The sequence below is a fragment of the Cygnus olor genome, chromosome 10, assembly GCF_009769625.2.
Source record: "Cygnus olor isolate bCygOlo1 chromosome 10, bCygOlo1.pri.v2, whole genome shotgun sequence".
Lineage (NCBI taxonomy): Eukaryota > Metazoa > Chordata > Aves > Anseriformes > Anatidae > Cygnus > Cygnus olor.
This window is the reverse complement of record NC_049178.1, coordinates 15,685,144-15,706,426: the sequence shown is the minus strand read 5'-3', so window position 1 is coordinate 15,706,426 and position 21,283 is coordinate 15,685,144. Positions and strand designations below refer to the sequence as shown.

General features: G+C 44.4%; 1 protein-coding gene across 22 annotated transcripts in view; it reads left to right on the top strand.

Moving 5' to 3' along the window:
- The window catches only part of MAGI1 (membrane associated guanylate kinase, WW and PDZ domain containing 1), a 324,538-nt gene that overhangs the window by 215,448 nt on the left and 87,807 nt on the right, over positions 1 to 21,283 (top strand). For all 22 annotated transcript variants that reach the window (XM_040568203.1, XM_040568215.1, XM_040568198.1 and 19 more), the window contains one exon: positions 20,937 to 21,056. In XM_040568203.1, coding sequence (XP_040424137.1) covers positions 20,937 to 21,056 — 120 coding nt within the window. The remainder of the gene's footprint in view (positions 1 to 20,936; positions 21,057 to 21,283) is intronic.

Sequence of the window (21,283 nt, the reverse complement as noted above, 5' to 3'; positions counted from 1 at the left end):
GACAGGGTTTTTTTATGGACGCTAAGGGACATCGGAGTTTACCCTTAATAACAGCTGTAAGAGAGAGGTGTCAGAAGAGTAGCAGGAGAGATTTCCAACAGATGAGACTGAGCTGCTCGTTGCAAAACTGGCCTCTCTGAAAGGCCTGTCCGTGTGGGTAGGTGCACACTGAGCGCTAATAAGGCGGCTTGTGTTGTTATTTCATGGGGTGGTGTCAAAGGCTGCAGAAGGTCTTGTTAGTAGCTGCGGGAGGACTGGGATGTATCCTGACTTTGTTCCCTATTCTCCCCCAGGAAAAAGGCAATTTGGTACTTGTCTCATGGGAGCCAAGTGCTGGTATAAACTCCGGGGTCGTGAAATCTGGTGACCCTGTTCTTTCAGGCAAACACATAATATCATCCCTTTCATAAATTGATTAAATATTTGGTCTCACAGAAACCCAGCAAACTACAGGTTATGCTGACAAAAATAAAACCTGCTTTTGTAGGGGAAAAAGGAGCGTTGCTCCGTGCCTTTTCCTCGCTCTTCTGTTTGTTGTTTTATGCACGGTGGTGTCAGTACGTGGAGCTTTACTGAAGCTGTAAGTACAGGTTTCAAAAGGACGTTTGGGTTTGTTCTGTATCTGAACATCTTTGTGCTGTCCATGGTAATTCTCACCTATCTCCTCCTGGCTTTGAAACGGCCGTCATGTTTACAGATGGCTTTAAGGTAATTGATGAAAGGGGTGATTTGCATGAAGAACAAAGCAGTGCTCAAACTTTGGCTGAGACCTATCCACACCTTTCTGGTGATTGGGGAAATAGGACGTGAAAAGGGGAAAAGTTGATTTATTTTTTTTTCCCAACTTGCACATGCCTGTGTTCCTGCTCGGGAAGGATGCCCACCGAGCACAACTGCTGTATCCCCAGACAGACTTCCAAAGAGTAACCGGTAGGTCAAAAGTGCAAATAATCTGTATCAGTTTATATAAGTGCCCCTGAGTTGATATTCCCCCGCTATTAATCACCTCCCCCTATTACACTGGAGAGGCAGCCGCCCGGGTGCAGGGTGTGCCCCTGCAAGAGGGCAGGAGTGCTGATCCCAGCAGCTCCCCCAAAGCACCAGTGGCGTGTGGTAATGCAAACTGGAAGGTTAATAACTGAGCTAAAAGTAAAGTGTTTGAAAAATATATGTAAATATTTATTTGAAGGTTTAGGGCTGATCACATAGCTTACAGCTAAAAAGAAGAAAGAAAAGAAAAGCACCTGAGCTCAAAAGGTAATGAAGAGAAGAACCATAGAACGCCCACAAGGAAATTAGTGAAGGCCTCTATCGATTTCATTTCTCTGAGGTCGGTCACTGTGAACAAGCTCTGTAGAGAGAGAACTGCGTGCTTCTTCCAAAACCCAAGCTGGCAAAGAGGGCCGCGACCCACCAAAGTGTCCCAACGCTAACATTTCAGAGAGGCGAGGATGCTCGGCGGGCACATCGAGCACCGACGCACCGCGGCGAGGGGCGGAGGCAGGGTGCGGGAGGCAGCGGTGCCTCGCGACCTCGCCTTCGCATCCCCCTCCGGCACCGGCATGCCTTCGCCGCGCAGAAGCCCTCTGTGGCGCCAGGTCTGCGGGGTTGCCCGCTCGGAGGTTCTGCTCGCCCCGCGCTTCGTTCTGCTCTTGGCACCTCTTTTTGCTCAGTGCGTTCGCGGGGGGACGCGGCCCCCTCCCGCCGCCGTTTGGCCGCGGCGCTCGCAGTCGCCGGTCGGCAGAAGCCGATGATTGATGTCAAGGCTGGGAGCGAGCAGCTGCTGATTTGATTATTACTGTTTCATCTCCTAACCTTTCGGAGCGTTGTGGGAATATTTATTCACCTAGTCACGCTTAATGGCATTTGGTGCAGTACTTCCCCGGGAACAATGAAGGAGCGGTGTTATACAGAGGTAGCTGAGAAATTCCCGTCCTTGTTCTTTGCATTTATTGAAAGGCACGGAGAGCGAGGTGGAGATGATCTCGCCGCACGGAGGAAGGGAAAATTTGGCTGTTTGACTGGGAGCGGTTACAGACGTAGATATGCAGTATGTTAATAAAGTAATTGTGCTGTGTTGCTGTAAAGAGGATGGCTTCATTATAAAATTCTTGTTTTAATACTGTCATTATAGCAGATGTATAGCATATGAACTAATTTGCATGCAGATAAGGAAGCTCTGACAGCTTGGTAGCATAATTACTGCATAGCATACAGCAAGTGCTGGGAGCTGAAGCTGTTACTGGAGGGGTACTCAGGGGACTAATTACAATGGCTTTGTTAAATTTAAAATAGTGTATAGCCAGGAAAGACACGCCTCTCCTGTGCTCCGCGGTCTTGCCTACAAGAAGTTGGAGAAGCCCTGAACTGCTGCAGCCATTTTAAGCCATGCAAATGCCTGGGTTTCAGCACCTCCCGGTGCGGAGGAGGAACAGACTTTTATTTAACCAGGGAGCCTGGCTGAGCGCTCAGACAAAAGGCTTTACAACGCTGATATTTCTGTATACCTAGCTCCAGTTAGGTGTTTTTTGTAAGTGACCAATGCTGTAGCTGCAGTGACTTTGTTTTGTTTAGTATGGGGTGAAAGCAGATGCTGGCTGTGTGAGCTTACGCTGTTGAATGGATCCTCTCCCCTTCCTCTCCTGGTGCGCCTGTTGCTGGGCTTCGCCGTGTCTGTGGCTTGGTGATTTGTCTCCACTTAATTTCAGGCATATTTCTGCCTTTTTTTATGTTTTTTTTTTTTTTTTTTTTTTTGCTTTGGCTGTGCCTGCAGTTTTTAAAGACCTTATTATTGAGGTTCCTTTATGGATTTCAATATGTTTATTTCATTACCAGGCCATTATAAACTGAAGGCATTTTATTTTCCCAGGGAAATCAAGACAGTGCCACAGGAGAATATTTCTCCCGTTACATTTCCCCCCCACTACTGTCAGATCAGCTTGCGGAGAAGGGAGGAATTTATGAATGCACAGTTGACTTTGATTACATAAGCTGGAAATTGGCAAACAGTATGGATTTATTTCAATCCCACTAACTTTAAAAAGAAATACCTATTAAACTGGAAATGCCCTAGAGCATCCGACACATGGGAAGCCAACCGGGAAGTGTGTATTGGCCCCCTGCGGTGGGTGATTGGGGCAGTCGGGAGCGGGGTGGTTTTGGGGGGGATGGAAGGAGATGGGGACCAGTTTGTTCAAACAGGTACCGGTGGGCTCATCTGTCCCGCTGGGTGGGAAAGGGCGACGTGCTCCCGTCTCTTGGTGCCTGCACTCCTTTTGGGGTAAATGTTGCAAAGCCGCTGTATCTGTTTCCATAATACCCCATCCTAGGCAAATAGGAACTTGCACCTTTTTTCTTTTATGCTAAATATTTACCCAGGTATTTTACTTTGCAAAATCCAAGCTCATCCTTGTGTGAGCTGCTTGCATTTTGTTAACCTGGGAATATTAATAGCCAGCTGGCCTTGCTGTTAATTTGAAGTTTATGCTGTAGAGTGAATATAGTAAGAAATTTTCAGAATGGTTTGTTAATCTTATCAACGTTCATTCTGCATTTATTAATAGTAATTAGAACCAATCACAGTGTGGCATTTGGAACTTTTTGTATCAATCGAGCAAGCCGTTTTAGAGATAATTATCATCTTGTGGGAAATTCAGTGTGTAGATGTTTAGAATGAGCTCTGGTTAAAGAAGGGGTACAGGAAAAACATTAAAATCACTGAACGGTTTTCACCAAAAGTCCTGTTCCCTTCCCCACCCCACCCCCAAGGCCAAGGTAAAAAGAAGAGGAAGGAGAGAAAGAGCCTGTCCCTCTTCAAACAAAAAATAACTGGTTGAAACAGTTTTATCAGTTTTATTAGGTTTTTTTCCTTATAATATCAGTAATTTCAAGGCAATTTTTGCTGGTTATTCAGACAGTTTAAAAGTAGCGTTGCATGCGTGTTGTGAGTCTTTTCTGTGTGCCTTCATTTTCGGTGCTGAATTTGAGATACTTTGAAGGCATTTGATTTTTAAGAGAGCTGGAAGGAACACAGTTCTTTTGAAAATCAGTGCTCTGTGCCCTCTCACCTGGGCATCCAGCGTCTCAGCCACATAATCAAACCTTCCCCTGGCGTCCGTGCTGCACGCTCCTCCAGGGAACTTGGTGATGCTCTTTTAACACAGCTCCTGAATGAGTCCTTTAGGTCCCTTGCAATCACATGAACAATAAAAGGAGTAAGAGCATCTCTAGGGATTCGTGATCGGACTTCGTTGTCGTTTCCTTACCAACTCTGTTCCTCTGCTTACGCTCTTTAGGCCTGCTGTTGCCACTCAGGAAATAGATTATCCAACACTTCTCTGTTTTCCTGCCCAATCAGATATTCCTCCTGAATCAGCAGTGCTTATTATCTCCAACTGCACGTAATTATGGTGGAGAGGTTGCACCACCATAGCTGGATAATGTCAGCATTTCTATTATTGCCCCCTACTTTCGGTACCCTGAAATGTGGAATATAAAAACTCACTTTAGCTTTATGGTTGTTCCAGTGGTGAGAAATAAGGTGAGTGCAATCAGCCTTTAAGCAGTTACAGAAACCCAGAGCAAAAATTCCACTTTGGGATGTGAGTTGGTTAAACACGTTGTTGAACTTGAACCTTGCTCGCTGTCAGACCGGGTGGTGTGCACCACGCTGCGGGATGTGGGCATAAAGCAATAAACATTTCTCTCCTGTTTAGAAAGCTCGTGACGAACGGTGGCCAATTACAGTTTTACTAAAGTATTAAGCATCTGAAGTTAGTGACTGGAATGGCTGTGAAAAGATCAATAGTGCCCAGACCCCAAAATATTTGCAGATTTGTGAAACAAAGGAAAAAAATAGATGTGGATTCCGGTTTTAAAAATGTAGCGAGTATGCCAAAACGTCGTGAATATTTACTAAGGGTGAGGAATGGCTCTTGCAGAGCTATTCTACTCCAGGAGACATTTGAGTATACATATTTAACAATCTAATAATACGGTTGTATACAATCTTTTATATATATTTAATCAGTAATGAAAATGGTACTTGGCATGCCAGTCTGTTTTGCAAAGGTCAGCTTTTCATGGTGTTTTTTTCCTTACGTTTTTAGTGGCATTTTTCTCGCTGCCCAGTCTGTCCTCCCCCTCCTGCTACCCCCAGCCCCATTTATGACAACGTGAATTATAAGCAGGAGCTTGGCATTTGCCAAGGCCCCTGGGGCCTCGGCAGTGTGAACCGACCTGCTGGTCTTTAAAACATTCAGTATGGTCTTTTTCAAACAGGAGAGGGTGGGACTCGGTCTCTGTTTAAGGGCTCCTGGTCTGCTGGTTATCAGGCTCGTCTCAGCAGAGTGACCAGTGATGGTTGCAATGCTCTGCCCGAGTTTTGGCACGTTCCTGATTATAGCAAACAGTGCTCTGAACTCCAGAGGTGACAATGAAGCCCAGATCCGTGTGTCAGCAGAGCTTCAAAGGGGTAATGCGTTCCTGTCTCACACCACTGATCCTTATTTGTATGTTTGTGGGGACCTAGACTCGTGCAATCGTGTCTTGCTTATTTTCACTGAGCTGAAGAGGTGAAACATGCAGAGCAGGGGAGGCTTGTAATTTTATCAGGGTAATTGAGTATTATCCATTTGTCTTCCCTTTGGGATATGCGTGAAGAGAGAGGCAAGGACAGGAGGCTGTTCATGTGAGACCTTCTTAAAAACCTAGAAGGTGATGACAGGCCTTTAATGCTCTGATGTCCCATGGCAAACACTCTTTGCTTCTGAGCCTGGGCTGTAGGAAACGGGTAAACCCTATAAAATAGCCCTTATTTACATTGCACAAAATCATCATTCACCGAACCATAATGTGGAGCAGGTGGAGCTGTGTGAAGTAAGGGAGGCTCTGCATTGAAGATGAGTTAAAAACTTGGCCTAGAAAGCTCTGGGTGAGCTGGCTCTCTTCTCCCAGAAGTGATGGCATAGCCCTGGCATTCCCCTCTGCTCTCCCAGCTGAGGTGTGGACCCACCTGCAGACCATCAGACGTTCTGCTAAGGTGCATTTCCAGTCCCAGGAGAAACTCGAGGAGGTTGTTCAGCCTTTGCACTGAGGGGGGAGAGAGGCCAAGGAAGGGAGAACTTGAACTTAGCAGATGTTTACCAGCTAACATGCTCCAGAAATATCAGTGTATGATGGGGGCAGAGCTGGCATAATTGGAGTGATACAAAAAGCAGAAGTTCTTCCTTCTGATCCCACCTGTCTCTGTTCAAGAGGGCAACAAATACTGAGACCAAAGACAAGTTGAAGATAGGCAACTCGACCGTTTTCCTTCCAGGAGATTTTAACAAAGGCCCATTTGGAAAAGTTTCTGATCTTAGAACCTGTGCTTTTCCTGGGGAGACTTTATGAGGAAGGGAAGGGGGAATTGCTTGAACTGCTGTGAAAAAGAAATATAATGAACCCCTCCAGTAAAAGCTCCTGATTTGCTAGGCCAGAAAACTAGAGCTCTGCACAAAGCTCAGAGCTGAACAGCACAGGCAGATCGTTTCATTTAATGCATTTCTGTTTCTCTAAACATGCTTTTTCAGTCGTCATTTAAAAGCATTTATGTGCCTGGACCACGATCATCACACACAGCTGTTTCCAAGGTTATACAGAACATCATTTAAAATTAGTTGGTATTGTTTAAATCCAAATGCAACTACCGAGGGCTGCCAGGCTGTGCTGCCTGAAGTGATGCGAGGACGAGCCAGAGATGGGAGGCTGCGATGTGCGTATGGACCAGGAGGGAAGGGGCGCCTGGAGGTGAGGAGGGGATGGGGAGAGAGCAGGGAGCAGCCTGAGCACGCGGCATCGTGCTCATCCGTGTGGAAACTCAACATCTCCTGAACTCTTAAACCTTTGATCTGCAACATGAATCTATATAAGGCTGCACGTGGAGGGGAGCGTGTGGTCTGCCTGCACTGTTACGTGGTGATCAGAGGTGTGTAAAGATCCCTGGCTGGATATGAAGTTGCGTTGCTCATAATCCAGTTGCACAGCCTCCTGCCCTTGGCAAGCTGCAGCACCTGCCCTAAGAAATCCATAAATACTTGGCTGCTGAGCTTTGTCCTCGAGTGACTGCAGTGTAGATGTGCCCTTTGCAAGAACTCCTTTTAAGAGAGAGACACTCTAAACAGATGAATGAGTTGGCTTGGATACATTAAAAAAAAAAATCCTATTCTAGTAGCACACTTTACTACAACTCTGACAAAATTCAGAACAGCTCTGCCTCCCTCCTGGAATTTTTAGTACGTGATTACAGTGTGGCCAGCTCTTGTGATTTACAGACTTAGAGAGGAGACCTTGAGGACGTCGTTTAGTCCATTCCTGTACCTCATGGCAAGAGTTGCTCTGCCCAGGCATCATCCCTGAAAGGTATTGTAGGAGGGCAGGCTTTCTGTCCTTCGTGGTTTCCAGGAGACTGGCCATTAGGGCCAATTGTAGTTGCCAGCAGGAGTCCTCCACTAATGGTACCTTAACGCTGCTGGTAGGTGACTTTGGTGGACCATCCATTTACTTCAAAACTTGCCTTTTTCGTGATGGAGAGGAGGGCTGGTGTTGCCCTGAAAGTTCTAAAATCAGAAAAAAGCATCACTCCTAAGATAAATGTGTGTCTCTTAAAGATGCCCCTTTCTTTCTCGCAGTGACCTTACTACCTTCTGCTGTCCCCCAGCCCCAGAGACAAACTAGTTTTATAGGATGTTGTATCAACAATGGAAATCACTACATTAGAATATCGAGGTTATCACAACTGTCTGCTATTGCAGCCAGTCTTCCTCCAAGCCTGTATTTTGTGATGCTGAACTCTTTAAAAATTTGCCTATAAGTGACTTGTAATAGTCTAGAGCTTTGGAAAACCTAGCCTTTACCTAGATATTTAAATATCATCCAAAGAATCTGAAGTCCTTTGCATGGGAAAGGTGTATGAGAAAATAGGATGCCATCAAGTAGACATGTTCCATCAGCTAGTCCATGAAATACTGAGCTGTGTCTGTAATACAGGTCTTACAAAATAGACTTCTTACGAACAGCTTATCTTCCTCTGCACTATCATTAGGCCTGGGGAGAGGGACAGCAAGTGCTGTCTGGCTGAGAATGAGCAGTTTTATAAATCCAATTATATAAATATGTGACCATTGCTGCCTGGTTAGCATGTATACCAGTCTGGATTAATACGTTATTATTTGTAATTCACACATTGTGGAAACCCTGTAGCCATGTTTCCCCAAAAGATAAGGAGTATGAGCTAAAGATCATGAAATAGTACATCAAATAGCCTGTAGATATCTTCAGCACTTGAGCTTTAATTGGTGACTTCTCATGGTCGTATGCATAACTCCCATTGACACTAATGGGAATTGCTTACACATACCAAGTGGAGAATAGCCCAGGAAATAGCTTATTTGTGCTCGAGGGGTATTGTATCTTGATCTGTGACAAGCGAGAGTCACAACTGGCATCATTTGCTGTCAACCATTTCTGCTGAATGAAACCAACGTGTGCTCCATGCAAAGCGTCCGCTTAAGTTTGCAATAGCAAGAGGCTCTGGTTAATCGAAGACACTTTCTCTAAGTTAAACTCTTTAAAAGTGTAGAAGTTCATCCTTGTGCATTTATCTCACAGAAAAATTCTGAATCTAAGCTTCCTCTTATCGATGGTTACATTAATTATGCACAAAAGGTTCAATTCTGCCAGCCTCGTTCACTTTGAACGCTGCTTTACCCAGGGAGGAATTGACTTGCATTATGCAGGTTGGACAAATTCACCTTCGGTCTGAACTTCTGTAAAAGTCTCCAGGGAAGGTCAAGTTTCTGTTATTTTCAATAATTAATGAGATTCCCATTGAGCAAAATGATCCAGGAAATCAGCTTCAGCTCTCTGAATCACGGCTGTGTAGCCTCTGATGGAGGCCTGGGAAGAACCGATGGGGTTGGAGGAGAGATGAATCTCCTCCAGGTCCTGCAGCTCTAACCCCGTAGAGTTGACTCCAAGGAAGCACGAGTGTTAATGACTTTTAATGTATTTTGATGAAAGTCTCAGAGCTGTGATTTTCAAATATACTTCCTTACAGTCTTGACCTATCTCAAATGATGGTCTTGTAGGTGAGACAGCTACAGCAGTAAGGGGAAAGTGTAGTATTTGTGTAATAGACAAATTACGTTTTTTCAAATCTTAGCAAAGTTTTCCCCTCACCACGTTTTTTGCCTCCAAATGGATGTTTGGAAACATTAATAATTTCACTTTCTCCTTAGCCTCTGGAAGTAACCTAATTTGGCTTAAGAGTTGGAGAGAGAAATAATAATTAATGTAATTCGTTCATCTAAAAAATGTGAAGCATAACGTAAACAAATGGCAATAGTAGTAGGAAAAATGCTATAGTGGAGGTTTCAAACTTTAATCTTCTGTTAAGTTGTGAAGTGGCCTGAGAGGAAGGAGTGGCAGTTTATCAAAAGGACGTATATTTCTTTGTAATGTGGTTTCATTGGCTCCTTCCAGTTATTAATCGTAGCGTTGCTAAAAATATATGGGATAATGGATGATGGCTATATAGAGCTCTAATTTGCTTTACTGCACAGTCACTGTGGAAATGTGCTTTAGCTACTTTGGCTCTTTTGTATTGCCTCGAGAGAGAATGTTGCCCATGTGTTTTGCTCTACAAGTCATCTGTTGTTTTTCAATGTATGCACATAAACAGCTCTTGCTGCTACGCCTAAATATTGAGTCAGCAGTTCCCTCTGATGAAGCCATCACCGAGGACTGTCACTTTTATCTCAGCGGATCAGCACCACAGAGCACGTAATGCCATTAGCCCCCAAACAAAGTCTGCTAACTGCAGAGTCGTGGGGCACAAGTGCCCTGCTGCTCTTTTGCTTCCCAGTCAGCTCGGAGCTGGGGCTGTCAGCTTGGTCGCCGTGTGGCTCCGTAACCCGTCCAAAAAATGGGTGCAGTTTCAATCTTCCCACCTTGCAGAAGGAATTCTTGAATATATTGACAAGTGGGAGTTGCTCAGATTTTGCGGTGGATGTTAAGGGGTTTTGTTGTTATTTAAAATACTTAAAATGCCTGCAATTAATCTGTCACATCCATCGGGCTCTGCTCCCCCTCATCCTGCGGTGCAAGGGTATCAGGGATTCAACTCCGGGTGCTCTTTTGCTTTACTACAATGCTTCCTTGGCAGGGTGAGAGAAACACTTTTTAGATCCTCAAAACATTTATTGCCTCTATCCTGCAAAAACTTGAGCACATCTTTAACACGAGGCATGGAAATTAGCCTTGAAGCTGTTGCGTGCACCTGTGTGCTTTAAGCTAGGCAGGTGATTTGCAGCGAGTGCCATGAGGGTTCTGTGCCAGCATCCATCTGGCAGAGTGGTGTCACCTGCATCAGTCATCTGAAGGACTCAACACACTTGTCGCAGGATAAATGCCTCACGCTTTGAATATAAGTGCTGGAGTTTGGGTGTAAACTTTATTTTTTGATACAGTCTTACCTGCTATATGACATCCTCCTGCTGAAGACAAGCATTCTGTCTCTGATAATCACCTGACTGTCCTCTAAATCAAGTAACATATCGGGACTTCGGAGAGAATCTCATTACACAGTTTTTCTAAAGCCGAGATCTGGTTGTGTATTTTCAGACATTCATTTTGCTGGAGTGGGCTGATCTAGTAGTGTGAGAAAGCAAATTTCTGGGCCGACTGTTTTCTCAACACCCCGGATGACAATGTCCTCCACTGACCGTGTCTAAGCTGAAAAAATAATTGTGGTTTTTTCTTTATTCTCCGCGTGAACCTGACGCAGGTATGAGCTAAAACCTGGTGGTGCTTCTGTTTGTTGGGAATTGGACGCAGGACAAGGAACAGCTCATTTTGTTTGGGCTGCCAAGCAGTTGCACAAGGATAATTGTTGCGTGCAGCTTATTTACGTTGGATCCAAACCAGTGACAGTGGGGACCTTCAGATACTCTGGAATTACTGCGGTGAAGGTGGGAGCTGCTGGCGTTACGGCTCTGCGTGCTGTCCCGCGCTGTCTGTTGGCCAGTCCGTACCAGAAGGGCATTGGAAAAATGGCAAGCGGGCTTAAAATGGCATTTAAAATGGGGGCACTTGCAGAAAATGACTTGCGAGAAGCTAATAAAATGGCAAAGCGTGTAATGTGATGGACTGATCGTTTTGTGTGAAGGCAGAGCTCTAAATGCCTACGCAGGGACATTTAGCAGGGAGAAGGTATAACTGGAAGTAATCAGATGAAATGAAGCAAAGACCATTTAAGCCAAACACTGTGTCCTGTCCCCAGTCTGAGCACTGGAGTACTTTGTAAGGGTGGTGCTCGTCTTCAGAAAGACGCAGTAAAACACTCCCTGGGTACACATCCTGTGAAATTCCGAGGTGATGACAGGTTAGGGAGGCGAGGTTTTCATTATTTGTGTACAACCGAAACAACAGCAACAACAAAAAACCTAACCCGAAACAAACAAATGGAGAAGGCTGTGTGTGTTATCAGTGGCGTGACAGATAGCTTCAGGCCGCGGAGATGCAGAGGTGTGTGCTGACTAACCAGCAGGCTTCCTGGATCGGGGAATGCTTTAATTAAACATGAGGAATATGCGTTGTAACTTGGGTTTTCTCTGGTATTTTATTGCTCTTACAAAGCTGTAAGGACTAATAAGTTTTTGCTGTGTTAGAACTGGTAGTGTAGAATTGACAACAAGGGAACTGCACACAGTAAAATATTCCAGCAGTTTTTACTTCAGCGAGGTAAGAAAAAATTAGAATTAATGTATTTGTTTTCTTTCATGTTCTAATGCTTCCAATTATCAATAGGGATGAATCCTAAACTCAAACACCAATCAACTCCTGAACATTTGGCATTTTTTCAGCATCCTGAGCAGTCACCTAATCACAACGTTACAGAAAGCAAACCAGAAGAATCTTTTCAGCCAGCTAAAGTGTTAGCAATCATGGAGAACCAAAGCGTGCGAGGCATACAGAGCTACTGGGGAAAAAAAAAAAAAAGAGAGAGAGAGAGAAATTGGTAGCAGTTAAGTACAGGTAAAATTAAGGGACAGAATCTGTAGGGAATGGTGCCTAAATGGGCATATTGCTGGGTGGATTTGCTGTCTGTTCTAGTTCTTCCCTTGCATTTCACAGTAAGTGCATCCATATGGCTCTATAACTGCATGTTTCTATAATCTGCATACTTCTTGCTATATCTGATGCATTTGCATTTTTTGGTCAGTAATGAATACGAAGCTGGAAAACCACCAAGCAAGGCTTGGGGAGGATTTGTCTGGGAACAAGACCTGTCTGAGCCGAGGGTTGGTAAGTGGGTAGACTTTTGTCTTGCCAAAAATCGAAGGGCCACAGGAGACTTCTGACTTTGTAAGAGTGTGATGAGGTTATCACGGTTGGGAGTCCATTAGGTTCTAAGCATTTTGCAGCTCTGGGCTAGGGGAAGAAGTATAACGCGGTGACGGTATCTCCAGTGTATGCTGTTCAGGGAAAAGACTGCTTTAAATAACTATATTGATGTTCTGTGGAAGTGTGATGGATGCTCTCTCTTTCATGGTCAGAGAAAATTTGGTCACAGAAACAACCATCAGGCAACGTTTCAGAGATAAATGTGTAGGTTTTATATAACTCTCTCTTTCTATGGTGGAATTTGTAGAGATCAGACTAATGAACTGATCTGGTTATAGGCACATGCTGTTAGGTGAGCTGTTTTATTAAGACTTTTAAATGCAAATTGAAGGTCTGCTAGAAGGGTGATTAAAGGCAACAAAAAGAGTTTTCTATCACACCCAAGCAGGGTTGTCCCACATGGTGTTGTACTTATCTCGGCAATGCAAACGGCCTCAGAAGACAAACAGCCAGGGAGGCAAGCAATCTTTGTTGAAGCAGCTGAGCAAATGGACATCAAATAATCTATTGCTGTGGCTTTAAAGTGCAGAATGTCTTTTCATGGATATATCTGCACGTATGTATGTAGGTGTCAAGAGTAAATGTTGGTTTTGGATATAAACAGAATTGAAGTACTGCAGGTGTTTGGTCTGTGTTGGATACCCAATTTAGTATGAGCATAATTCCAGTATCTGTTCACAGGACTCTGAAGCCTTGGAGTAAAATAGAGAATAGGTTACCTTGTTTGGGGGAGATTAAATTTCTTTAGTATCCACGTTTTCAAGGAAAAAGCAATACTCCTTGGCTCATGAAACTCTCAGACTGAGCAACACCTCCTGTTCGGCAATTTGTAGAAATCGGATAGCTTTGCAAATGGCCATGAGAAAAACTGATAACTCGTATGAGATAGGTTGTATCTTTGGGTACACGACTTCCTACAGTGGGGAAGTGTCAATAAGCCAACGGGGTATTTGTTTAAAAGTGCTGTTTTCACGGGAGTGACGCTGCATCCACATGTCCTGTGACTTCAAAGTAGATTTTGAGCAGCTGGTGGTAGAGAGCACCCACCCCAGCACCTTTGGTCCGTTGTGCTTAGTACAGATGTGCACGGCTGTACGCAGTAGTCAAAATCTCTACTGCTGAAGGAGGTATGTCAATTCTTCTTTCAGACAATAAAGGTGGACCTTTTGAAGTAAAGGTGTGCGTCATGGTTGTAGCATTATCTAGACTTCTAAAAATGTATATATGAGAGAAAGTGAATATGAATGCAAACATATAATCACCCTGTTAATTTACTCTCAGCTGATTTCACTTCCCATAAGTCACACACACACTTACACCAATGGCAATTTTCATTCATTTCTTTGCCAGTTTTTAAAAGCAGAACATTGCAGTGCAATCCCATTACTACAGATTTATTGATTTATAAAATTACACTTTATTACACTAATCCATATATTAGAATAAAACAGTGCCTAGTTACATCTAAGGTCTGCTCGCCAAGTAGGTACATCGTTTGCTTTCTCATCAGGCTCTCACAATTTAAATTAGTGGATGTCATGCTGTTGGACTCAGTGAGCACAGGATTAATGGCAAACTCATTAGTTCACGAAGTTTAATCTTCTTGGTGGGTGTCCCATCTCGTGGGAAATGAGAGGGATTCGGCTGCAGGTGTCTGAGGTAACAGCAATCGCTCAAAGAGAGGGATCCAGAAGGTGAGCTGCTGCTGCGAACATGAGAACATTTATTCCTTACGTTTTATTTGCTGCCAGAATACTTTCTTTTTCTTTCTTTCTTAAGATCCTTAAAAAAAAGACCTGTTTAAGTGGCTTTCTTGGGAAGCGTGGCAGTTTTTGAACCCTTACATCTTGTGGTCATTGAATAATGATCGGTTTCTTTGAATTGATATTGCCGTCCAGAACAAAACCCCGTATGCGAATTGGCTTCATGTAGCCACGGCACGGTGTTCCACTGCGCGTTCACAAGCTTGCAAAGCCCCAAAGCAGCAGCAAGTTATTTTTGTCTTTTAATCTGTTAGGCCCTGATACGTAAGGTTTCCTAAATCCCATTGATTTCTCTGGAATTAGGCTCCTGAAGTCCTTTGAGAGCCTGGGTCTGGTTCATCTTTCATCCCGGTGCTAATAAAACAGAAAAAAAAAAAAAAAAAAACCTGCTTTCCCTACCTCCAAACACTACGGGGATAAGTGTGTTGAAGATTATCAATGTTCTCATTCAGTGGCAGTAAGGGCCGCGGGAATACCAAGAATAGATTTAGAAGGGACAAAAATAACGTGCTGCCTTGAGGGTATGCAAACCCCGAGCCGTTGCTGCGCGGCTTGGCTGAATCATGTCTCCGGGGAGGCTCCAGGCCGGCGGTACTTCCTGAGAAAGGAGCCGAGAGATGCAGCTGGACGCAGTGCCTCAGAAAGAGGCAGAGCAGCTTTTACGTGTGCCGAGGGTCGGCCTCATTGCTTGGTGTGTGCACAGCACGGTCCTTCGAGCAAGAGGGCGTCCCCCTAAGCTGAGGGATCCGGCTTTGCCCAAGGAGCGTTGCTGGAGATGCTGGTGGGAGCAGGAGGAGATACTGAGCTCTTCGGACAAATCCCTTCCATCTTCCCTACAGACAAAAAGTGTAGACTGTAGGCATAAAATTCATTTCTCTCTGAAATGTCTCTATAGAAAGATAGCTTTGTCTTGGTCAGCTGCTTTCTGGGTTTAATCAGTCATTCCTGCAGACTGTGCTGACAGAAATTTTGCTTGTAGTACTGCAGTGTCTGTGTGGCCAGGAAGAGTCAATCAGCATCTGTTCCTGCACATGCATCATTAACAAAGCTGGGAATTAATGTCTAGTGACAGAGCACGTTCTCCTTTGGACTGAATTTCTACTTCGCCACCAAGACGCTTTGGATGCTTGTCACGTTTGTGTGGTTTACAGGTATCGAGTCGATGGCTGGAGAAGGGACAGACACCATTTAAAATCCCAGAATGGGTTTCCTGAGTTTGGAGTTTCCAGATAAAATTATATTTCTAAATTGAGCATATTTGATTTGTAACAGACTAAGGCTTTCTGAAACTTCTGTTTTTTCATGTAATTACAACAATAAATTGCACCCCTTACCTTAGGTAAATGGGGACAGGCACTTGAGTAATGGATAACATACCTGTGTCCAAACAAAATGCCTTCTGCTGCTGTTAGTAAATAATGTCAGCGGTCTTAGTTTGGATAACCCCTGGAATCTATAGTATGAAGCAGTTCTGTGTACAGCGTTTGCTTACAGGCAGGTTACTCTTTATTTTTTGTTAATGTAGATAAAGCCATTCCTAATGCTGTGTTCCAGATAAGTTCGGGCTTCCGCCTAGCCGCTAATCAGGTTGCTTCTTCTGGAGGCAGACCAGGTTCTGTCTGTCTCTTCCCTTTTCTGCTTGCCATCAGCAGATCTGTGGAGTTTGTCCTGCCTTCCAGTTATCTGGCACTGGAGGTGACAGATGCAGGAGAGCCAAAGCAGGCTTTCCAAATTATCTCGTGACACGAGGGAAGACGGTGACCTCTGAGCGCTGTGCGGAGCGAAGAGGGGCTTTTTTCCTAGTGTGTTTCTTCCTTAGCAGCTGAAGATTTTTTCGAGGTAGGCAAGGAGAGGAATCGCTTGCTGAATGAACAAAAATATCAGCCTGCAAGAGCAACAGCAAGAGCAGCATCCTTCCTTCTAGCCCGCCTGAAGGCAGCCTGTTGGCAAACCCCCGCAGCAGCGCTCGGCCCTGCAGCTTTGTGAGTCGGTAGCATCCCTGCACACTGTGCATTAAAACCTTCCCTACTGCACTTCGTTCACCTGTGGTACCGCCACTGACTGGGGCTTGTAGAAAATATGCCTGTAGCAGCCACGTCAGTACCCTCAGTGTGAAACTCCCACATTTTGTCATTTTAAGAGAATCTGGACAGTGGAGACGAGAAATGACTTGTGGTCTGCTCAGCTGTGTTTTGGCGGCTCACCATAATTTCTGCCAAGCAGTGGAATTGGGTAAGGGGCTTGCAGAAATGCAATGGGGAGATGTAGGTGTTCTGCACTGGAGAAGTTAACTTCTGAATAACACGCTAGAGGCTGTTTGGATGCATGGTTACAGAATTACTGCTCAAAAACTGTTTTTTCTTCCTTTTTTTTTTTTTTTTTTAAGAAGAAAACTGAAATGACTATGGCCTCTTTGAAGTCTTATTTTTAGGTTACAATAAGCAAGATTCTGATTAATTTAGCAGCAGGGCATCAGTGGCTATTAACAGCTTAACATGAGGCCATGGTAGATTGATAAGGAGCTAAACAGCCCCTGAATCACATATTAACAATCTGGCCATGCTATAATTGAGGCTCATGTTGGGTAATTGTCAGTATGGTTGATAGGCAACATAATAACAGTAGCTATTTGTCTTTTAAATGGGCACTTAAATTATTCAGAGTAATAGTTGATAGTCATCAGTACATCTGAGCCGTAGTCCAGTTACTCTGGGCATGGATGAGAAGCTTTAATTTAATTAATTTAGTTAGTGCAGCACGGGGATCTCCTTGCGCAAGCTCACCTGTCTGTGAGCGCTTTCTCAGGTGGGGTCTCCAGCCCAAGAGGAGATCCCTTTTCTGTGGCCCGGGCATTAATTGTGCATGGATTGTCTAGGATGCCACTAGCTTGAGCGTGACAACCAAAGCAACAGCTCGGCAGATGTTTCACCTCGCATCAGGGCCACCCAAATGTAGTTTTACCTCCCCAGAGCCAGAGAGAAGGCAAGACCCGCAATACTAACCAATAGCCTTTTTATTCCTCATTTATTTTTTGTGGTTGTAGAAGGTTTGAGCAGTTCCACTGTGCATTCATTTTTATACCTGCTTTTGTATGTTGTGGGACATTTTAGCCAAATCGTGAAAGTTTATGAATCATTAAATGTACAGAAGGAGTCAGTAACCACTCAGTTTCTCCTTTGGTTTCTTCATGTTGTAGCATTAGCGATTCTGAGCTAGTCACGCAGTGGGACATAACTCAAATTAATTAGCTAAATTGCTACCTAATGGCAATAAGATTTGATGCCACTTAATATTTCAGTGCAAACATGGCAGGCAGGTTAACGTATTTAAATATGATTGGCTCTCCTTTCCTAATGGAGTATCTAACTCTTGTTTGGGCTGTCTGCAGCACTCATTGCGCTCAATTAATTCTGCCATTAGCAGTGCTCTGATCTGTTATTAGCTCTGATAAAAATACACAGCCACCTCCGTAGCCCTCGTCTTCAGCGATGACCAACCTGTAGTAAGGACGCTGAAATGCAATTTAACGGGGGGAGGGAGGACACACTCAATGCTTTGCACATAATTAAATCACATTAATAACGAGAGACTTAATTACAATTCTGAGTTTATCAGCAGAAAGCTCTGACGGCAGCTTGCAGCCTGCGATGGTGCTGGGCAGCAGTCGAGCGGTTGTTTGGGGCTGCAGAGGAGCTCGGGGTGGAAGGTGCCGGTTGTTCTCAGCGTCCCGTTCCTGGGAAAAGTCCCCGAGTTGGCTTACGCACCTCTTGGTTGTCTTTTCTTTCACGCTTTCTTTCCGCCTGCCCTCTCCCCACACCCCTCTCGCGAAGCAGCCCTTCTGGCTTTGTTGTAAGTGTGGTTTGTAATCATTGTACACATCCCAGATGGTTCATGAAAACTCTTTGAAATGCCATCTGCCAGGCGTGTGTCCAGCCGGCAGCCTGTCATTCTGCTACAAGAAAAACGGAGGCGGGTTTTCCCTTCCCCCTGCCTTTCTGAATTGCATTCAGTAACACTTGCTCAGATGTGGAGCAGGATAACAGCCCGAGCATCTGCAAGCAATCTTCGCTCTAGACAGCGACATGGAAAGTTGTTGGGTGTTTCGCCTTGGTCCAGATAAGATATCCTAAGCAGTGTTGTTTTTATTTCCCCCCCTGTTCCTTGCTGGAGCCCAACGGGAGGTGACAAATGTTATCTCTGTGATGTAATGTTTTTCTTTTACGCCCTGGCTTGGCGTTCCTAATGCATTCAGCGTGTGTTGCAGGCAATCGCGCTGATAGCAAGCACATCTGCGATTTTTTGACTTGAACATATTCAGGAAATTAAGAACACTGAGATGAAACAAATAGATCCATTAAAATGGCTCAGAGGAATTATGGCAGAGATATAATTGTCATGTCAAATAGGCAGCCAGCACTAGTAAACTGCTGACTGCAATTTCACTGCTATAAAAATTGAGAAGGAAAAAAAAATGATTAATAAATACTCTCCGTGGAAAGATATAGATAAAGAAAAGATGAGAACTCGAAAAGATAAAGTAAAATGAATCTTGAAGTTCCTTGATCTTTGTGCTTTATGAACGTGTGTTGTCAGTTACTGGGAAGAAGTACATCCCAGTCTCTGGCACTCGGCTCGCGTGCCGCGTGGCTCGGGGTGACGTTTGACTGACGCGGAGGGTGAGGAGCGTTACGGAGTCTGGTTCTCGCTTCCACTGTGCTCCAGGCGTGGGGCAGCTACAGAGCGTCCTTGGACGTATTGCTGGAGCTTTTTCATCTTCCTTCCCTCTTACGGGCCTGGTTTAGAGGAACCCAACAGGGGGCAAGACCCATGATGCCCAGGTGAGGGTCATCACGGTGTGAACATCCGCAGCAGCATCAGGCGTGGGGCAGCGTGTCTTGGGTGGAAACGCAGCAGCTCAGGCAGCAAGGGGCACGCAGTGCAGGCCCAGTCCTCCTCTGGTCTAGATCTGTGAAAGACAGCTGTCCTCTGCTGCAAAGTGCTTGGTAAAAATCATTGTAGGAATTCAAGAACTCAAAGGATGCCAAGTTGAATCCTTTCAAATAGGAAAGAATAGTTCTGCTACTAGGGCGAAGGTATCCTTCATCACCTCTGTCCCCTTTTTTGCTTTTCTTCTTCCTGCCTTTACCCGTTCACACAGCTCCAAGAGAAGGAATGATAGCAAAAGCACAGGAATTTAGAGGCTATCTGAAGGCTGACGGTGAATAAAATGAGAGGGGGAGTGGAGGGGGGAGAGAGAGAGAGAGAGAGAGAGAGATTCTATTTTGAAACAAGAAATGGAGGATTTTGGAGAAAGTGGATGTCTATCAAGGAAACTAATCTAGTGATAGTGTTCTGAGGGTGTCATTCCATCAAGACTGACCTCTTGAGCAGTCTCTCGGATGAATAGGGCATAAGTAGATTTTCCGCTTCCCTGGCACTTGAGGAAAACATTTGCCAGATGTAGGCATGGTAAATTTATGCTCTTTCAACTTCTGAGAGCTGGAATCTTCCCAATTAGTTTCCAGAAACTCAGTTTCTTTATATTTTCTTCAGTCCTTTTATAGCAGGTTTAAGAAACTGTATGCACTGAGAAGGTACTGCCCAGGGGCCGGGAAAGCCTCAAAGAAGTGAGAAATCATGCTTCATTAAATATTAGGTATGGTTTTCACAGCTCTGAAGTTACTCCCAAGCCAGCAGATTGGTTGCGGCCACAGCCATCAGACCCCTGCAACCGTCTAACACCGTTCTTTCTTCTAAAGTTCAGTTTCCACCGGTGTCTTTAAATCTGTCGTTTGTATTTAATCCCAGATGTACAGAATTCAGCCGTCTCCCAGTCTCTGGAGTCAAGGAAAATAAAGGCTATTGAACAGAAATGGATCCCAATCAATTAAGCTGTGCTCAGTGACCTAAAATGCAGTGGCCCAAGCCGTCTCAGCAAAAAGTCGTGAAATGACTCATCTTACACCGTGCTTCGAAGGGCTGGAAATTGGTAGGAAGGGAAGGGTTTCAGAGCTGGCAGAGCAGCAATGATCAGAGCCCTGTTCTCTATGGGTGCTGTTTAAATTGTTGAGTGCTAGAGAGAGATTCAGTGCGAAGTATTGCTTAAAAGGAAGAGTATTACTTGAACCGGGATGAGCTTGTAGGTGAACTGTAAGAAGCATTTGCAGACAGTTTCTCTAGTGAGTGCATGTGAGTGGTGCATCCAAACTGCCTCATGGTATTTTTTTTAATGTAGAATTAAAATCAAAAACAAAAACCATACATAGAGATAAAGTAATAAGAAGAAAGAAGGGAGAAGAGATCTGTGATGCGAAAGAATAAGTGACAGAAATAAAGGAAGACAGAAGTTGCCTTATCTGAAAATACGAATTGCAATTTTATCGAAGTTGAAGTGACACTGCTAATGGCAGGAAGGTAATTGCTGGCATATTCCCAGATACTGTACTCTTCCAGCTGTGATTCTGCATGTGGTACAAGATAATTCTTTGCCAGAAAGACTTTCTGGGAATATCAAAACTACTGTGGTTCGGTGGAACAACTAGTACCATCATCAGAAATGTATGTCTTGTCTTGTTTTTATGTGGGTTCCTAACTGGTCTCCTGGCGTTGCTTTCTGTGTATCATAGAATTGTATTTTTTGGATACTGTTCTACCTTTGTAATCATTTTTATTGTCCCTTTTAACACTTGATAAGAAAAAATTATATTAAATCTTAATTTTTCCTTTCAGGCACAACTCGCCCTCCGAGAGAAGGAGAAGTGCCTGGTGTGGACTACAACTTTCTGACTGTGGAGGAGTTTCTGGAGTTGGAGCGAAGTGGGACCCTTCTGGAAGTAGGAACCTATGAAGGTACGGAATCACAGGCAGAGAAAAAGCACTTCAAGTAGCCATGGTAGGATGTCTGATTTGCATCACCCATGCTCAAGTTAACCAGCTACAGTTAAGACCTTGTTTTCTGTCTTTGTGTTCCATTTCCATTTGTTGTCTGTACGCAGAGAGAGGGAATTTCAATATTGCTGTGTTTTGTCTTTTCCCACCGAGTTAACTACCTCAGAAGATTAACATCAGTAGGCCAG